General features: G+C 43.2%; 1 protein-coding gene across 1 annotated transcript in view; it reads left to right on the top strand.

Moving 5' to 3' along the window:
- CARF (calcium responsive transcription factor) overlaps window positions 1-20,305 on the top strand; it is a 35,505-nt gene that overhangs the window by 3,319 nt on the left and 11,881 nt on the right. Inside the window, exons 2-8 of the mRNA XM_069985247.1 lie at window positions 8,361-8,479; window positions 9,537-9,650; window positions 9,881-9,974; window positions 12,791-12,929; window positions 14,029-14,113; window positions 15,169-15,358; window positions 19,761-19,881. Coding sequence (XP_069841348.1) covers window positions 8,372-8,479; window positions 9,537-9,650; window positions 9,881-9,974; window positions 12,791-12,929; window positions 14,029-14,113; window positions 15,169-15,358; window positions 19,761-19,881 — 851 coding nt within the window. The 5' untranslated portion in view covers window positions 8,361-8,371. The remainder of the gene's footprint in view (window positions 1-8,360; window positions 8,480-9,536; window positions 9,651-9,880; window positions 9,975-12,790; window positions 12,930-14,028; window positions 14,114-15,168; window positions 15,359-19,760; window positions 19,882-20,305) is intronic.

Genomic DNA, 20,305 nt, shown 5'->3' with positions numbered 1-20,305 from the left:
ACTCGAGAAGATCCGCCGTCCGCCCGAAGAAGACATCACTGCTGTGGATCGGAGACCGTGGTCGGCACGTGACAGGTGAGTATAGCGCACCACACTTCCGGGTACACGGGTGGAGGTGGTGGGACACGGGGAAGGGGGCCATCACAGACATAACATACATTACAAAGTTGTATAACTTTGTAATGTGTGTTATTCTGTGAATAATTTTTTAGTGCCGGACAACCCCTTTAAAGCGACTCTGTACCCACAATCTGACCCCCTCCAAACCACTTGTACCTTCGGATAGCTGCTTTTGATCCAAGATCTGTCCTGGGGTCCGTTCGGCAGGTGATGCAATTTTAAACTTGCACCCTGTGTCAAATTGGCGTGGCCTAGAGTGTCTGTGCATTAGGCTTGCACCGCCTCTCCGTCCCACCCTCTTCACCATTAGGAATGCTTCAGGCAGGATTTCTCCTAATCACCACTTGTCTGAAAACGGCACATGTGCTGTGTTCATATAAGTGAGGAATAGAAGAAATTCTGCCAGGGCCATTTCTAATGATTAGGAGGGTGGGGATTAGTAAGCCTAAGGGCCCTTTTACACGGAAAGATTATCTGACAGATTATCTGCCACAGATTTGAAGCTAAAGCCAGGAATGGACTATAAACAGAGATCAGGAAATAAAGGAAAGCCTGAGATTTCTCCTCTTTTCAAATCCATTTCTGGTTTTGGCTTCAAATCTTTGGCAGATAATCTGTCAGATAATCTTTCTGTGTAAAAGGGCCCTAATGCACAGACACTCTAGGCCACACCAATTTGATACAGGGCTGCAAGTTTAAAAGTTGATTTTTAGGACAATAACTGCATCCTGCATCACCTGCCTAATGGACCCCAAAACAGATCTTGTATTTAAAGCAGCTATTCGAAGGCACAAGTGGTTGGGGGGGGGGGCAGATTGTAGGTACAGAGTCACTTTAATCATTGGTTTTCCCCATCATCACCTGTTGGGGGCCCCAAACACATTGGGTATCAGTCTGTCACTGAAATCAGTGTATACACATAAAAAAAATAAAGTTATCCATGTCCACTCCCATCCCCTGCTGTGTCTGTCCCAGCAACACAGCACTTGTTGCTGTCTTCTTGACCCTTCTGGCTAATGATTGGCGGAGAAGGTTGTTTCTGCTTGTTGAGATGACAGCAGGAAGTGCCTTTCAGCCAAGACAGATGTAGCCTGGCAATGGGGCAGGGTAGTACATGAGACCAAAGTTCCCTAAGGGATCAGATTGCATGATGCCCATACAAGTATATAGAGTTGGGAGGGGAGGAGGAAAAGTGAGGTACGGAGGACACATATAACAAAAAAAAAAACATACTTACTTTACTCCCCTGACACTACCAGTATCATGGTTAATTCATAGGTTGAAATGTTCATCACATCATAGGCTAACACGCTAAGCATATCCCTAGGGTTGCCCACAATTGTGAGTGTCGTTTTGGCATATGGGGACCTATGGGTGATATGCCACAGTATGCCTATATAGTATCACGCATCAGAATCTTCTGTCAAAGGTATACAGCATGTCTGAAAGGCTCATTCGCACTGTGTGCAGTCAGAGTGCCCTGGCACTTTGGCTTTCTATGACATCTATTGACTTGGGATGAACATTGCATGGTCATTGTAGTCCATGGTCCAATAGGGTTTACCTGGGTGAGAAAGGGATCTTCTGAAGTGTCTTCATGACTTGTTGAAAAGTAGTTTGCATGCACATCCATTTTAAATAGGCACTCTACTTGGACGATCCTTCTTTGATAAAAGGACCTTCTGACAAAAGCTGTGCACAACCTACACACTGCTAGAAACCCGAGAGATCAACTGCAATCTGTGTGTGTAGAAACCCGGCAGTAAGCATATAATCTCCCTGCAACATAAGAGCATTTAATGAGCATTACACAGAATGTATTCAGATGTGAAGTTGTCCGTGCATTACAGAACAGGTCCTCTAGGGCAGTGGTTCTCAGAAAGATATACAGATAAGTTAATTACTTCTATTAGGAAAAAAATTCCAAGCTTTCTAGTACTTATCAGCTGCTGTATACTCTGGAAGAAGTGGTGTACAGTCTGCCACAGAGCTCCCTGCTGCCACCTTTGTCTACTGCTCTGGGCAGTTCCTCAAATGGACAAAGATGGCAGCAGAGAGCACTGTGTCGACTTCCGGTTCTGGCGCCATGTGGTGAAGACGCTCGGAGACACAGCACCGTGCCTGCCGCATCGGTTAAGCCGCTTCAAACCCGCACAACAGCCAACAGCTAGGTGAATTACCACCATAACAACTCAGAGAAGCTGCATGAACCGCTTTGTGCAGGCGATGGGTCCCAAGGAGCACGACAATACGTTGCGGAAGCCCGTGAGGGAGAAGATGCAGGGCGCCAAGATGGCGGGTAAGCCGCCGGCTGCAGAGCGTAGAGACAGTTCCCCAGGCCGATCGGGTAATGATGTGTCGGACGGAGAGGACCCTCTGAACATCCACTATGAACGCCTGGCCGTTGCGGTGGCTAAACGCCTCTCACCCACGATCCAGTCCACACTCACGGCCACTGTTAATGCCGCCCTGAAGCATCTACAGGCAGAGGTCACGCAACAGGGCGACCGCCTAGATGAGGCGGAGACCCGCATTCTGCAGCTCGAGGAAGGTATGGACTCCCTGGTTCCTACTTCTAATGATCTGATAGCGGAGAACCGCAAATTATGGCATAAACTACAAGATCTTGAAGACCGCTCGAGGCGGAACAACCTACGGGTTATAGGGGGCCCAGCAGGATCTTGCCTCGCTATGCGAATCCAACTTACCTTCCCTCCTGGGCCTCTCTCATGATTGTAAAGTGGAGCGGGCGCACAGACTCAGACCAGACCGGAGGAGTGCTGATCAGGGGGTCTCCCAGCCGACTCTCCAGCAGCGCTCCTGTCCCCGCCAGGTCATTGTTAAGTACTTGGACTATTTTGACAAGGCAGAAATCCTCCAAGCATTTCGCCGCCAACGTGAAGCCATAATATATGAGAATGCCAAGCTACTTATCTTTGCGGATTATTCTGCTGAAACCACCAGACAACGCAAAATGTTCTCTCCTGTTTGTTCTGCTCTATATCGGAGAAATAGCAAATTTGCCTTGCTGCACCCTGCAATACTACGCGTTTTTCACCAAGATGGCTCCTATTCCACATACCGATCACCGGATAAAGTCAGAGAGGACTTACAACTTTATGATGATCCTTCGTCGGTGACCCCGCTTCCCCAGGAGGCTCAGAGTGGTTCTGCCCCCCCAAAAAAACAGCGGCGCAGGAGATCCTCCCTACCACCCTGATTCCCCGTGGTGTCCCCTCATGATGGAGATCCACGACCTACGTTCTGGGACACTGCCTGCCTGGCCCCCTAGTTAACTGTTTTTTCTTTTTCTACACTGAGTTGCTATATCGTTAACGATAGTTGTTGCCTAATATGCTTCCTTCTCTGTGTCGGCTGCCGGTTGTGGTGGGCGGCGGCGGCAGGCTCAGGGACGGTAACATATGTAAAACGATGCCTCTCGGCATGGGAAAAAGTGAAGTCAGCATACGTTGCTCTCTGATCACTGTGCTTGTGGCGCAGCCGTCAGAGCAGCTTGTCAAGTTAATTTTGTTGGGAGTTGGGTGGATGGGGATGCTGGCGGGAGGAAGGGCCTCGAAAAGTTCCAACAGGCTTCACATCTTAAGCAGAGTCAATGCTGCGCCTGATCTCATGGAATATAAAGGGGCTCCAGTCTCCCCAAAAAAGGACCCTGATTAGCAGAGCTTTCCGGGGCGAAGTGCTGGGTTCTGAACATGATGACAAGGGTCGGCTATGTTCCCTACATGTGAAACTACAGTCTGATGACGTTATGGTGTATAATGTTTATGGCCCTAATGGGAATAACACTGCTTTCTTTACTAGGCTTTCCTCCAGACTCCTGGCTGACCCTACCCCCAATAAATTGGTGGCAGGGGATTTCAATGAAGTGATGTCGGTAATGGAGGATAGGTCACATAAACGTCCAGACCCGCCCTCATCACCCCATAGACCCACACCGTTAGAACTAATGACCCAGAATGTGGGACTGTCTGACACGCGGAGACACCTGCACCCAGACTCACGGGAGTATACCTTTTATTCTGCTCCCCATGATTCTTGGTCCAGAATCGAATATGTACTCTCATCGTCCACCTTTCTCCCTAAATTGTTGTCCCACACTATAGAGGACTTGGTAATCTCAGACCATGCCCCATTACTGTGCGCTTTTGCAACGACTATTCCTAGGGGGCGGGACTTTCTGTGGAGATTTCCTATAGGGCTAGCCAAAGATGATGAGTTCAAAGCCCTCTTAAAGGGATGGTGGCTGGAGTACTCAACCCATAACTCAGCTCATGCTGACCAACCACAACTGTTCTGGGGCGCAGCTAAATCTGTCCTGCGGGGCCGAATTATGGCTTATAAAAACGCTCTCCAAAAGAAACTTACAGCCAATATAACCAAATTTTGCCTCTCCCTTAGGCGAGCGTACACCTGTTTTTTGACAGCCCCGCCTGACCAAGCTAGGAAGGAGGGGCAACAAACGTGTAAGGATTATGAACAATGGATGGAAAGGAAATAGGCACTTAACAGATCTTATTTCGATGCACTTCTTTTCAAGCATGGTAACAAAGCAGGGAGCATTTTAGCCAGGTTTGCCAAGGGCCCCTTTCACAACAAATTAATACATTACAGGACACCAAGGGAACCACACACAATCACCCTGAAAAATTGTGTCTCTCCTGCAAGAATTTTATCAAACTCTGTATGCCAGACCCACCTTGTCCCCTGATAACACCAAGGCCCAATGGTTGGGATGCGCTTTGCCCTCATTGTCGGAGGACCAAGTGACCCTTCTAAATTCCCCGGTTACACTAGAGGAAATATCGGGGAGTCATAAAACATCTCAAAACACATAAGCCCAGGGCCCTGATTGGTTCTCAGGGGATTTCTATAAAATTCTGAATGAAGAGATCTCCCCCACCTTATTATCTGTCTATAAAACTTACCTAGAGGGGACCCCCATCCCAGGCCCATCAAACACGGCATATATTAAAGTACTCTTATAACCCGTAAAAGACCCGCAACTCCTGGGATCCTACCGCCCTATCTCTTTGCTTAACCTGGACTTAAAAATTATCACATAGATTATGGAGGATAGGTTATCCCCGGTAATGCCGGACTTTATTTCACCTGCCCAGGGTGGGGTTTATCAAAGGGCGGGCAGCAGTCATGAATGTCAGGAAAGTATTGGCAGTTCTTGACGAGATCAGATTCAAGCCTCAAAGTCATCCATCTCCAGCTCTCCTGTCCATTGACGCCGAAAAAGCCTTTGATAGTGTGAGCTGGGGATGGATGATGGAGGTAATGGGGAAGAAAGATGGGTTTCACTGGATCTTTCCTCACATATATACAGAGTCTATACTCTACGCCTCTAGCGAGGATCCATATCCCGGGGTTCCTCTCCCCATCTTTACCTCTCTTTAAAGGGACACGCCAGGGGTGCCTGCTGTCCCCTTTGCTCTTCAACTTGGCTATAGAACCATTATCCCGCAGACTGCAATCTGCGCCTGATGTGGGAGGAATAGGGATTGGAGCGGGGGAACAGCGGGTAGCGCTTTTTGCAGGGGACCTATTGGTGTTTTTAAATTATTACAGAAAAGATCTGCCAGCTGTACTACGGTATCTAGAGCAATTTGGTAGCCACTCGGGCTTTAAAGTCAATGTAGATAAAAGCAAACTGTTAGCCTTGTGCCCGCGGACACCACGCCACCCCCCACCTGACCTACATTTTTCACTGAAATGGGCCCCCACTTCGATTACATACCTAGGAGTCAAGGTGGGAAGCGACCCGAGTTCCCTCTATACTATGAATTTCCCCCCCCATTATTAAGAAAATCCAGGGAGATCTCCAGAGATGGTCCAATTTGCCTCTTTCCTTACTAGCGCGTGTATCCCTACTGAAAACAATGGGCTTTGCCAAACTTCTCTACCTGTTGCAGACAGTCCCACTACTCCTTAAGCATACTGATGTTAAACTGCTTATGAAAGCGTTCAGCACTTTTATATGGGCCTTGAAACGGCCCCGTATTTCTCAAAAAAAGCTCAGTTCATACTCTAATTATGAGTTGGAGTCTCAACTGGCGACCCCTTGGTCACTCAATAGCCTATTACATACAAGATATGCCGCCCTGCCCCCAATAGTTTAACAAAGCCTGCTCCTTCGGGACACAGTTAAAGCTTGGCAACATAGTTGGAAGCTCCTGGGTCTCCCCATTCTAGTGAGTTTACATATGGACCTGTGACGACACCCGGAATTTACACAGGGACAACTCAACCCAATGTTCCGGATCTGGAAAATGAGGGGAGTAAAAGCTGCCTCTGATTTAATGAAAGCCTCGCAACACAGGTATCTGTCATTTGCAGAAGCACAGGAAACCTCTATCCCACCGAACCATTTCCTGGCTTTTCGACAGATACATGGGTTCCTTTCCTCCAGACTGCGAGACCGGCGGAGTGAGTCGACATCCAATCCCATATCAGTATATATACGGACTCCTATGTCAACCCATTCTGTATCCTACTTGCATGCTACATTATGACAGGCAGCACTGAAGGGGACAGAGCCCTCTTTGTTTAAATACTGGGGTGCCAAATTACCCCTACCAGACCAGATGTTGTTATATTTTGTTGTGTTAAACTGCCTTGTTAACCCCTTAACGACATCGGGCTTAAATTTACGCCCTGATGCCGGTAAGGACGTTCAGAGCGGGGCCGCGCGGCGACCCCGCTCTGAACCGTGGCGGTCCCGGGTGCCGCTTGTAGCCCGGGACCGTAGGTATTAGCGGGCACGGTCCGATCGCCGTGCCCGCTAATACAGTAATCAGATGCAGCTGTCAAACATGACAGCTGCATCCGATTACCGGATTCAGCCGTTCCCTGGTGTCTAGTGGCGGAGATCGCTCCCCCGGGATGTTATCCCGGAGGAGCGATCTCCGTTTCTGAAGCCGGCCAAGGACCGCTCCAAGATGGCGCCGTCCCCGGCTCGGCACTCGTTTACTTCTGACTGCAGCAGCCGGAAGTAAACGAGTGCCGATCTGATGGATCTCTGCAGCATATCTATGCTGCAGAGATCTCTATGAGAGATCAAAGCACTTATACTAGAAGTCCCCTAGGAGGGCTTCTAGTATAAGTGTTAAAGTAAAAAAAAAAAAGTGTTGTTAATAGTAAAAAGCCCCCTCCCCTAATAAAAGTCTGAATCACCCCCCTTTTCCCAGGTTATAAATAAAAGTAAATAAATAAATAAACAAACATGTTTGCTATCGCCGCATGCGTAATCGCCCAAACTTATAATTAATCACATTCCTGATCTCGCACGGTAAACGGCGTCAGCGCAAAAAAATCCCAAAGTGCAAAATTGCGCATTTTTGGTCGCATCAAATCCAGAAAAATTGTAATAAAAAGCGATCAAAAAGTCGTATATGCGCAATCAAGGTACCGATAGAAAGAACACATCATGGCGCAAAAAATGACACCTCACACAGCCCCATAGACCAAAGGATAAAAGCGCTATAAGCCTGGGAATGGAGCGATTTTTAAGTGACGTATATTTGTTGACAATGGTTTAAATTTTTTACAGGCCATCAGATACAATATAAGTTATACATGTTACATATCGTTTTAATCGTAACGACTTGAGGAACATATATAACAAGTCAGTTTTACCCCAGGGCGAATGGCGTAAAAACACATTTCCCCCAAATAAACAAAATGCTTTTTTTTTTTCAATTTCACCACACTTTGAATTTTTTTCTGGTTTCGCAGTGTACTTTATGCAAAAATTTAGCCTGTCATTGCAAAGTACAATTAGTGACGCAAAAAATAAGGGCTCATGTGGGTTTCTAGGTGGAAAAATGCAAGTGCTATGGCCTTTTAAGCACAAGGAGGTAAAAACTAAAACGCAAAAATCAAAATTGGCTCTGTCCTTAAGGGGTTAATGTTTGCATATGCCCAGAAGGAACGAGGCGTGAGGTTTCCTTCGCCAACTGACCTTTTTATTTTGTAAAACTGCAAAACTGAATAAATATATGTTTGAAAAAATAAAAGAGAGCACTGTGTCAGACTGGAGAAAAGTACTGATAAGTCTGATAAGTACTGAAAGGCTTGCTTGAGTATTTTTTAAACAGGAGTAATTTACAACTCTGTATAACTTTATGGTACCAGTTAATTTACATTTTTTTCCACTGGAGTACCCTTTTAAGATCCTACCTAATTCTACCTAATGTTTTGTTTTATATCCGCAGGTCACACAGAAATGGAGAGCAGTGGGCTACAATGTGACACAATGGCACACCCCACAGAGTTGCTAATTACTTGCACAAATGCAGACACCCAGTCGGGAGAGCATGAACTGGAACTCGAGGTCAGTAAAGCTATTACACGGGGCGATATTAAGGAGCAAACAGACGCTGTCAGCACTCATGCCGGGTGATCGCTAGAGGATCGCGGCAGTCCGCTGCCGCTGCTCTTGTTCCGTGGAGCGACAGCTTCAGATCACTGCTATCTAGGTCGTTTGTCTTTCAACATGTTGAAAGACAAACGACAGCAACGATCAGCCGACATAGTTCATGTCATCTGATCGTTGCCTTCTATTACACGGGACGATTATTAGTTGAATACGGACGATAATCATTTTGTGTAATAGGTCCTTAAGTCAGCCTTTTTGTGAACTGACAAAAATAATGTGCCCTAGGTAATATGGATGGTATCAATACCAGAGCCAACTTGTAAGGGCCAAAAGCCCAAATCACATCCAATAACACCTACCACTGAGTAAAACGTAACTTTTAATGGCCTTCAAATAGAAAATAATATGTATAAAGTTGTGCTCATTAAAATCACATAGCTTCCCTAGCCTTCCAGAGTGGATTGTACCTATATTTATATAGTCATAGTAGCTGCAGACTACTGACTAACTAGTAGTAATAGTAATATCTAACTGGGCTATGAGAGCAATGCACTTAAAATAAACTGCACAGCCCCTCAACTAGTTTCACCCATACATTGGCTTCATCAGAAGCCCTCCTCCTGATGAAGGGAGCGCTTCCAGGAGCGCTTCCACTACGACTTCCACTGCAACATTGAAAAAGATCCTGGCTAGGGTTTAAGTGTACAATTGTGGCAATAAAGATTATTCACTATATTGCATCAGTGAGGTGCTATATTTTGTATATACCTGGCCTTGCACCTTGCACGCTGTTAATAAACTTTGTACACTTTGTATAGTAATACGGATCCTTTTGTTATTTTACAACACAAGGGCTATAGGTGCACAAATGTGGGACGCTACACAACATCACACATACACATTATGAATAAACTTAAAGGTTAATACACACAATTTTACATCAGGGGAACAATAAGGGATACCCCATTTACATGTTATTTTACTTACTATACAGCATGCATTTTCTCTTTAGGATGCCTCACAGCAGCAGATCTCAACCCTTACTGAACAATATCACTTTATAGATCAAGATGGGAATGCCATCCGTTATGAAATTCAGGCATTGCCCGGCACCAGCCCTCAGATGGTAAGTGAATTTTGTAATAGTTATATAATTATACCGTACAATATATTCCTGTAGTCTACTGCAGATGGATGACAGGGTAGATAAGCATAATACTCCATGAAATGCATTACTTCTTTATAATGTTATACTTCCTGAATGTCATTCCACTAGGTCCTAGGAAGATAGTTATGTATATTGTTATATTGCTGTATACTGATCAGTTTCCTGTTCTGTTTTTCTATTTGCTAAAGATGATATTAGCCAGTGAATCAGAGAACGGACAAGTGTTTCATGTCAATGTCATTCCCTCCAACCAGACAACAGCTCAGCTTCTTATTCCTCAAGGTAACAATGACTAAGACAACTTTCAAGGACAAATGCTGCTTTAAAAGTGTTCTCAACTTATATAACCTGCTTATATATTCCTATAAAACATGGGGCGCTGAGGATGAAGGTAAGTTTTTTACCTTGACACTCACTGCTGTTTTTGGGATATTAGTAGTTCATTCATATGCTAGTTAGGTAGTTTGGTGCACTGGGGACAGGATTACCTCCCTCAGTGCACCAATCTGCCCTCGGCTGGCCCCCCCACCTAATTAATATTCATCCGATGCCCTGTAATGATGGGTGACATCACTGCAGAGTGTCGCTCCAATATTTATTAGAGGGAGGGGGCTAGCTGGAGGAAGATTGGAGCACTGAGGGTGGTAGTTCTGCCTACAGTTCACCAAATCCTACAGTGGCATATGGATGAAACTACTAATATCCCAAAAACAGCAGTGAGGATCAAGGTAAGAAATTTACCTTCATTCTCAGCACCTTGTGCACTATAGGGACATATCAGCACATTAGATACTTTTAATTTGCTGATAGTTTCCCTTTGAAATATTTTTCATTAATGAATAGTGAAACACTTTCAAAGAGGTTATCCAGGATAAAAAAAATTACCGGTCCTTTTTATTTAAAAAAAAAAAAAAAATATATATATATATATATATATATATATATATATATATATATATATATATATATATATATTTTTTTTTTTTTTTTATTTTTTTTTTTTTTTTTGTTGAAAAGTCTTTAGTGTATACAAACTGCATAACCCCTTTTACCAATGCAGAGAACTGTTACAAATAGCCCTGTAGGACATGTAACCTGAAGTCACACTATATTTTATCCAGCAGAGAACAAACACTTCTCAAAGCATTTCTGGCGAGTATTTTTAGCAGTCGGGCAGTATAATATTTGCAATAATGCAAAACAAAATACATAGGCATATATAATGTTCGGTGCATTCACAGCAAATGTAGGGAAATCTAAATGTATCTTACAGTTACCAACATGCAGTGAAATATTGCCATCATACTGCCACTGCACAAAGCAACCTATATACAGAAATAACCAGTGACACCAATATATAATTCCCTGTACATGGCACATGGATTTTCTCTTTGGTGTACTTGGAATATCTTTGGGAACAATGGAATACTACTTCCCCTTGATGAGAAAGTCATAAAGATGTATGGAGACTTACAGGCCATTCATGCTACACTAGGAATTTGGGAAGAAAGAATATGCATAAAATCTTTCACACACCATATTGAAAGAATGACTTTCCTCAAGTCAGTGTTTCACTCCAACTAGGAATCTCAGAACATGAATGGGCCAAACCCAAACCCCAAATCTTTCCAAAAGGAAAAAATACCCATCTGCAGACAGCTAATTTGAGGTTATTGCCCCTTGTCAGTACAGAGCAGGGTGCTAGCTGGCTGTTGAGAGGTCGGTTGTCATTGGACCAAAGGGACCCCAATTCTACTTGAGGAGAGCATAGATATGTATGGAGAGGAAGGGCAATAACCCCAAAACATCTGTCTGCAGATGGGTATTCTTTTCCTTTTGGAGGGATTTTTGGCTTGACATTTATGCCTGGTCATGTTCTGAGACTCCTGGTTAGAGTGAAATATTGACTTGAAGGAAAAGCTATCTTTCCAAGGTGGTGTGAGAGAGCTACTTTGAAAATCTTTGTCCTGCACTGCCCCCTCAAACCATGCAATAGGCATAAAACAGTATAAGGCTATGTTGACACGACATACTATTTTTTAAAAGAACGGCCATTGTTATCCATTAAAACAACAGTCGTTCTTTTCATACTGCAACGATATGCACTAAAGTCAATGCAACAATGTCCGTTGTTTTTACACAATGCATTGTACAACGACCATTGTTTAGCACTCAAATCAACGGCTGTTGTTCAATACATAATGTGAAAACAATGTTGTTTCATTGTCTTCAGTGCATATCATTGCAGTATAAAAAGAACTGCCGTTGCTTTAATGGAAAACAACGACCGTTCTTTAAAAAAAAATAGTGCATTGTGAGAACATAGCCTAAGGCTATGTTCCAACTACGTACAAATGTTCCGTCATGAATGGCCGTTGTTTAACCCTACCTACGTCCGGAATTAATAATCATAAATTCTGGCCATAAGTAGCATTATGGAACGGCCGTTGTTTGTACAGCGTGTGAACATAACCTAAAAGTTTCAATAGTGAACCAATTTAACCTCATAACAAGTTAATTACATTATTTGTTGTCCATGTATTTCAATTATGAAGTTAACCAGACTTAGAAAAACATTGCTGCTTTTTTCCAGAAACAGCACCACTTATGTCCTCCTGTTTGGGTGTGCGGTATTAGAACTTAGTTGTATTAAAGTGAATGGCGCTCTACCTTGAGATGACAATTGATTGTTATTGACTGGCTATTGTATTTTAAAGTACATCACTGATGGACGATATTTTGCCTTTTTGCGATTGTACTTCCCCTTGTGCGGAACTTGCTCTATTCCTCCTTTCTTATGCATACCTGTATTGTCGTAAAACTTCTATAAAATCTTTAATAAAAATTACATTTATAAAAAAAAAAAGTGAATGGCGCTGACTTGTAATATCACTCACAAACTGAGGACAGGTGTGGTTCTATTTTTGGATAAAAATAGATGACTTTTTCTAATCCTGGGTAACCTATTTAAGACACATATGGTTTAATGTTTAGACTTTACATTCTCTACCTGAAGAGTTTTTTCCCCAGCATAATATGGACGTCTAAAGCTGAATTTAATGTGTTTCTAACGCACAATTGTTTTTAATGGTTTAAAGAGCCTGTAGAACACAACCAGACAAGAGAGACTCTGCAGACTGTACAAAATATCTCAGGAAATGCTGTCCCCGAAGGCACCGGCAGCCTCGTCATCCACTCCGGCACTGCACTTGATGTATCTAAGAAATCAGCTGCCAGGTAGAAAATAAAAAATCAGGCTGTCGTACTTATGTAGTCATGGTGAAAATTACACTGGTATAAATTTAGTTTTACATTTAGTTTATCTGCCAATTATTTTAATTCTACACGTAAAATCATGAAAACAAATGTACACACTACTGATATTTGCCACAGTGTGTGTATGAGATGTTGCGTACACTTAGCGAAGAAGAGACAGACACATAACCCTGCTCAACAGTAATGCATATACACATGAGCAACTTCAGTAGAAAAGGTGATTTATACACAATGGATAATCTGAACCTGCTAATGTCTTGAAATTGGCTGATTATCTACTATATATGGGGGTTTCCCAACTCTGCCAGATATTAAGTTAAAGAAGTATTCTGCATATTATATGTCTGTGTGTCCTATTCTTTGCTACCACAGGAGGTAATCTGCTACCAGAGAAGTCTGGCAGTAACCTATTATCGTTTGCCTGAAAAATCATGCACGCTGGGTCAACCCTTTGCAGATTTGCACATTTACAGAGGAGTCAGGAGGAACAGCTGTTTCTAAGGCCAGATTCACACATGGAGAGAACTAGTACACAGGAACCGGTCATATAATAGATGCAGTCTAATCTGCAGGCATCATGTTATAGAGCAGAAGGAGCTGTGCAGATTGATCTATGGTTCCAGGATAACATGTTAATAATCATGGAAATCTCTGCTCATTCTGGGCTGAGTAGTCATGTGGGAGGTCCTACTCCATTCATTGAATGTGGTCATACACTGAGGCTGGGTTCAAATAAGCATAATACAATTGTCTGCATGTATTACAGTCACTAGGCACAGTCTGATCAGGGGTCTAATGACCTGAACAGACAGCATGCTGTTCTACAATGATGTTAGTTCAAGTCAATAGATCTGGAGTTGGATCAGGACTTAAGCAACAATGTGGGCACAAAACCACCCCTGTATTATGCTCATGTGAATCCGACGACATTGTCCGACCACTTTATCTATTTTTCACCACCATTTTGTGTTTATTTAGAGTCTGACTCTTGATTTTGTTCTTTTAGGTTTATGCATAGAAAGATGATTTAAACCTGTTTTTTTTTTTTTTTTTTTTTTAGGTTATCTGTAGAACAGTTTCCAAAACCTCTTCAACCACTTCCACCTAACATTCCTGTTTGGGCACGCCGACTTAGGAGTTGTGAGGTAAGCTAGCTTTGCCAAGATTGCAGCAAGACATATAAAGGGCATTCCAATCTCAGCCTATCGTCCCCTATCTATTGAATAGGAGATACCAAGCTTATCACTGGAAGTCTGATCGTGAAGAACCCCACCTATTCCGAGAACAGGGACTTAATTATCCCCAAAATAAATGGAGCACTAACTGTTTACAGGATCCGTGATTGTTGGACTCCAAGTGATTAGCTTGTTATTCCCTATCCAATGGATGGGGTAAGAAGCTGAGAAGGGAATACTTCTTTAAAGGGATAGTCCAGGGAAATTCTTTTTTTTTTTTTTTTTTTTATAAAAAGTTTTTGGTATAAAAAAGTTATATATATTTGTAATTTACTTGTATTTACAAGTCTTTCAGTACTCATCAGCTGCCATATGTCGTCCAGGAAGTGATGTATTCTTTCCAGTCTGACACAGTTCTCTCTGCTGCCACCTCTGTCCGTGAAAGAAACTTTTCAAAGCAGGAGCAAACTTCCACAGAAAAACTTTCCTGCTTTGGACAGTTCGGGTATTTGCACACTAAGGAATCCCGAAGGAACACCCGCAGCGGATTCTGCAGATTGCACCCGCCACGGATTCTGCAGCTCACACTCGTTCGCGGCCGCTGGTAGCTGCACGCATCTCCGCTGGTCCCATAGGCTTCATTCTATTGTTTGCCAGATTCCGCCATCCGCCCAAAGAATGAGCAGGTTCATTCTTTGTGCAGATGGCAGACTCTGGCAAACTATAGAATGAAGCTTATGGGAACAGCAGAGATGCGCGCGCCAGCGAGCGGGGATTAGCTGCAGAATCCGTGCAGGGTGATCCGCCGGGAATCTGTAGTGTGCACGTACCCTTTCTGTCAAATCTGTATAACTTTCGGACACGAGTTCATTTGAAAAAATAATAAAATTTGTAGCTTTATGTATTTCACTGAAAAATCAGACCCTTTTTAAAAATGTGTCTGATATTTACAGCTCCTTCACAAGAATGACTCGTCAGATTATTGAACTTGACCTTATATTCTCCATTGATGTTCCATCTTTCAGAAAATTGGAGATTCTTATCGTGGTTACTGTTTGAGTGAGGCTGAACTGATGAATATTTTAGGTCTTCACAAGCAACACACAATGAGTGTATGGGGGACCAGACAATCTCCAAGCCCAGCCAAACCTGCCACCCGGCTTATGTGGAAGTCACAGTATGTCCCTTATGATGGCATCCCCTTTATTAATGCAGGTACACAATGTATATCTGTATATCTTTAACTGTGGTTGAACAAATCCCCGTCTTTAGGCCACACTCACACATCCGTAGGACCAGTGTTTTTTAATCGCCCCATTCGTGCATCCCTACATGTGCACAGGGCTGAGATCTGTGCCACAAAAAAACCCCCAAAAAACTACATGTTGACGTGTGGACCGGGATTTGTCGCACAGATCTCTATCTCAATATACTGCCAATGTAGTACTGTTTGAAGCCCGGAGCACTGCTTATGCACATTCATAGTGGAGTCATCCGCCCTGGGCTGCACTATAGATGCGTGAATGTGGCCTTCGAGTAGAAATTATAATTTGGTATTTGTGACTAAACAGTAATTAAAGCGCAACTATAAAATATTTTTACAATTTAGTTTTAGTTAGTTTAGGCCATTATAAGAATATTTGCAATTTAGATCATTTACCTAAATTGAACCGTTTTTTAAATATATGAAGCGGAATGTCCCCTTAGCTGTGTGTTTTCCTCTCTATTACTTGTGCAAAACTGTCCCAGCCTCCTGAAAATCCGTCCATTGCCTAAGTGGCAGTTAGGTACGGGCTGTCAGCAAGTCACATGACAGGCAGTGAGGAGGTGAGAGGTACGCTCTGCCTGCTATGTGCTCGGGGATGATTCACACATCGGGCACATAGCAAGAAGTCATTCAGATATAAATGCATGCCTGGAGAGGACAGGACCCCCCCTCCCCCAACCCCTGGAGGCATCATCCCTCTCCTGTCTCCTGATCACCCTGCTGCCACTGCTGGAGCTCCGTGATTGTTACTAGCCTATGGTAAGCAGGAGACCCCAGCACTCTCCCTGCCATGTGCTTCATGACAGCTCAAACACAGGAGAACTTCAGAGGTCACTCCTCCCTTGCTTCCTCTCATCCTGCACTGGACGGCAGCCCCCTCCGCAGCTCAGGCACATCTCCGGTATCTTTGATTGTTATGTCCCCTCCCCCGATTCCTGCACTTTCTTCCTATGTGATCTGGTATCTGTATACATAGAAAGAGCAGCACTCCGGTCCCCTCCCCCTCCCTCCTCCGTTCAGGCTGACACCCTTTCAGTGCTGGTGCTCTCCTCAGTCCTGTAGTAAGCAGGAGAGCAACGCTGTCCTCCTGCTATGTGTTCCTGTCAGACATCAGAGTAAATAAGAGGGAAGAGTACTGTGGTCCCCCAGCCCCCACTCCCCTTCAGTGTCCCACACCTTACTGTTATGCAGCCCTGTATCTAATCACATCGTGTGTGATACTGTATGCTGGGGCTGTATCTAATCTTATATTGTGATACTGTATGCTGGGGCTCTATCTGACCCTGCTATGTGTGATACATCTGCTAAGGTGCTGGTCAGTGAATGGAGGGACCCAGCCAGAGAGATGAGGGATAGGCCACGCCCACTATCTCTCAGCCAGGAGAAAAATTCATTTATTCCTCTGAGCCAAACAACTGGTGATATCTCGGCAAGCGCACAAGCTACCAACGCAGTTTAGGGCTCTTTTTAAAGGGTAACACATGGGCTTTTTATTCGAGAAATTTCATTTTTTTGCTGCTTAAATTAGAGTTACGCTTTAAACATTTAGTTGTCAAAAGTAAAGGTCCTATTACATGGGGTGATTACCTCTTTGTATAATAGAGACAACGGTGAGCGGACTAGGGAGCAAACAATCGCTCATCAGATGATTGTTGTCTTTCAACATGTTTAAAAATATTCTTCAGTCATCCGCACATCTCTCCATGTAGTAGTAGATGCACAGCCAGCAGCTGCTTAAAGTAAAGGGCTGGGCGAACATAGCTAGACCACACGATTATTGAGCTGTCTAATAAGCTCTGTAACCAACCTTACCCCATTAAGTTCACACATCTATATAATATTTGGCTAGCACTCGTGCTTTGTAAGACCCATGTGATCCAAATTAGCAGGAAGCACCTGTGTACATAAGGGGAGGATCTCTTAGTATTCTCCCATTCTACCTGCAGAGGAATGGAGAGAGAGGTAAGAGCTTGTTCACACTTGTGTTGCTTGGCGTCCACTTTTTCCGCCTGTGGGGTCTGGGGGGGCCTTTTGTGGTCTGGTCCTGTCACAATGGGGTTGCAGGGCCATTCCGTGGCCCCCCTTCTCTGCTTGCGCACGTTTTGCGGGGATTGTGGTCGCTGACCGGCACAGTGATGTTTTTTGGTTAGGGACTCGTGTATTAGAAGACCTGCACGTGGTACATGAGGCAATATGGTTTGGCCAAATTATATACTAACTTCTGATGTTGGTTTTAAATGTAGCTGAATAAGCCTTCGTGTCAGCCATGGGTGCGATGTGCAGCCATTTCTGTCTTTTTGGCTTGTGCATATAATATTTGGCTGTTGTAGGGTGTGTGGCAGGGAAACTCTGCTTACTGGGCGCACAGCTAAAGGCTAATGGGTCCCGATTCAATGGTTCATTTTGGGAGTCCCCCACATTAACAATGATGCCACTATGACACCTTAAAGGTGTTCTGAATCACAACCTTGTTATTGTCTTTAAAGAAAGAATCTGCCATACTAACCTTCCCATGCCCATGTACCCTGCAGGTTATCACTTGCCTCAGCAGTAGATAGCATGAGACTAAGAACCAGTGATTGGCTGCAGATTTTCCTGACGTGTGAAGGAGGAATAAAGAGAACCTATCATGTTGAAAATGAGCCCAATCTGCAGGAATCATTTTATAGATCAGGAATTGCTGAGCAGAATAAGAAGTCAAGTGGGCAGTCCTACAGCACTATCTAAGTGCACATTTACACACACTGATAGCTGTCAATTACTAAACACTGAATAGTAGATAATAGCTGAGAATGAGCAGAGGTTTACATTATTAAATGACAAGATATCCTGGACTTTTCCCATAAAACTATGTGTCAGTCTGCTCAGCTCTCTTGCTTTATAACATGATGTTTGTAGATTGGACTGCATCTTCAGTATGACATTTTCCCTTGAAAAATTGCACAAGTTACAGTATGTCTGGCAGAAAAAGAGGCTCTCCACTCTGGTCTTAAGTTAGGGACCCCCTTTATAATTAGTATAAAAGTCTTTAATAGATCAGCTCACCCCCATCTGTGCATAAGGCTCCAGTCTCCTTAACCCTTTCAAGCAAAAGTCAGTAAATTTACTGTAGAGAAGAAAGGGATAATATCAGTTCACCCTTGATCCAAAAGTTCAGGCACCAGCCACCATGAAGCACGAGACCTTGAGTCGGGCCGACTCCCGATACATATATGGAATACAAATAGTTGCTGTCTGGCTCCAAGTAGTATAAAAATCTTTTCTTTATTGTAGCATATTAAAAACTGTACATGACAGTATCATAAACGCCAACGCGTTTCGGAAAGGCTTCCTTAATCATGGCATTTACTGACCTGCTTCAGATGCTCACTGTTTACACAAACAGAGACCAGGAGCTGCAACTAAACTTTCAGCTGATAGCTGACAGTTTAGTGTAACTGCCACTGGACCCCCAAAGGGGGTCCAGCATCGGCAATTGCCGGCATTGGTGGATCAGTAACGGTAATTGGTGTTGTAAAAAACACATAGGATTACATTGGAATCTCTGGAAAGAAAATGCTAATTTTAACTTTTCACTCTTAATTTGCAGCTATTCCTGTGAAATGCCCAAAGGGTTAAATAACTGAATTAATGTAAATTTAAATACTTGAAAGAGTGAAGATTTCAAAATGGGTTGAATTGTGGGGGATTTTAGTATACAGGCCTCTAAAATATACTCCAAAACTGAACTGGTGCCTAAAGAATTTCTGAGTTTGAAATTTTCACGAACATTTTGAAAATTGCTACTAAACATTTACGGCCTCTAACATCCCAAATAAGTAAAAGCATGTTCACCAAATGCTTTTAAAATAAAGTAGACATGTTATAGATATGAATTAATAAATAATGAATGTAGTATTACTATTTTCCTTATTGGCAGAGACTTTCAAATGTAGAGAAATGCACTTTGTTTTACATTTTTAACAACATTTTGGAGTTATTCACAAAAAAATTCTAAAGCTATCAACTCAAATTTACCACTAACATAAAGTAGAATATGTAACAAAAAAACAATCTTGAAATCAGAAGGAGTGGTAAAAGTATTCCTAAGTTATTGATGAATAAAGTGACACAGGTCATATTCATAAAATTTGCCTTGGTCCTGAAAGGGTTAAAAATCCACAATGTTTTCCAACAAAAGTATTTTTCAGCATAGAATGTATAACAAATTTGCTTAAAATGATCTAAGACCCCCACTATAATGTCCATTATCAATACATTTATTAAACAGTAAATTTCCAGGGGTTTATTGGGGTTCATGTGAGAAAGTCCCTTTAAACAAATCTGTTAAAAGTGTGTTTGTTTTTGTAGGAAGTAGAGCAATAGTAATGGAATGTCAGTATGGACCAAGAAGAAAAGGATCACAGCCCAAGAAGAGCGGAGAGGGTGACAGCACAACTGGGCAGATATATAAAGCAACGTGTCCAGCAAGGTGGGTACTCCCTAGCTCTTACAAAGTAAGGGCCCTAATACACGGAGTGATAATCTAAAAAAAACATAAGAAAATATTACTTTACTGAAAGAGTGGTAGATGCTTGGAACAAAAGAACAGCAGATGTGGTTGGTAAATCTACAATAACTGAATGTAAACATGCCTGGGATAAACGTATATCTATCCTAAGATGATAAAGAAATTACTAAAGGGCAGACTAGATGGACCAGGTGGTCTTTTTCTGTCTACAGTATTCTATGTTTCTCATCCCCTATCCATATGGATGTTGCTGCTGCATTCATTCCCTATGCACTTGGCTGTTTCCCCAGCGCTTAAAGAAAATGAATGAAGCGTCATTGTACATGTGCGACAAGCTACCCCATTTTGATGGAAAACTGGGGTCCCCAGTGGTCAGACCCCCCTC

This window comes from Dendropsophus ebraccatus, chromosome 9 (genome assembly GCF_027789765.1).
Source record: "Dendropsophus ebraccatus isolate aDenEbr1 chromosome 9, aDenEbr1.pat, whole genome shotgun sequence".
Lineage (NCBI taxonomy): Eukaryota > Metazoa > Chordata > Amphibia > Anura > Hylidae > Dendropsophus > Dendropsophus ebraccatus.
The sequence above is the reverse complement of the archived record's forward strand: the minus strand, read 5'-3'. Positions and strand labels throughout refer to the sequence as shown.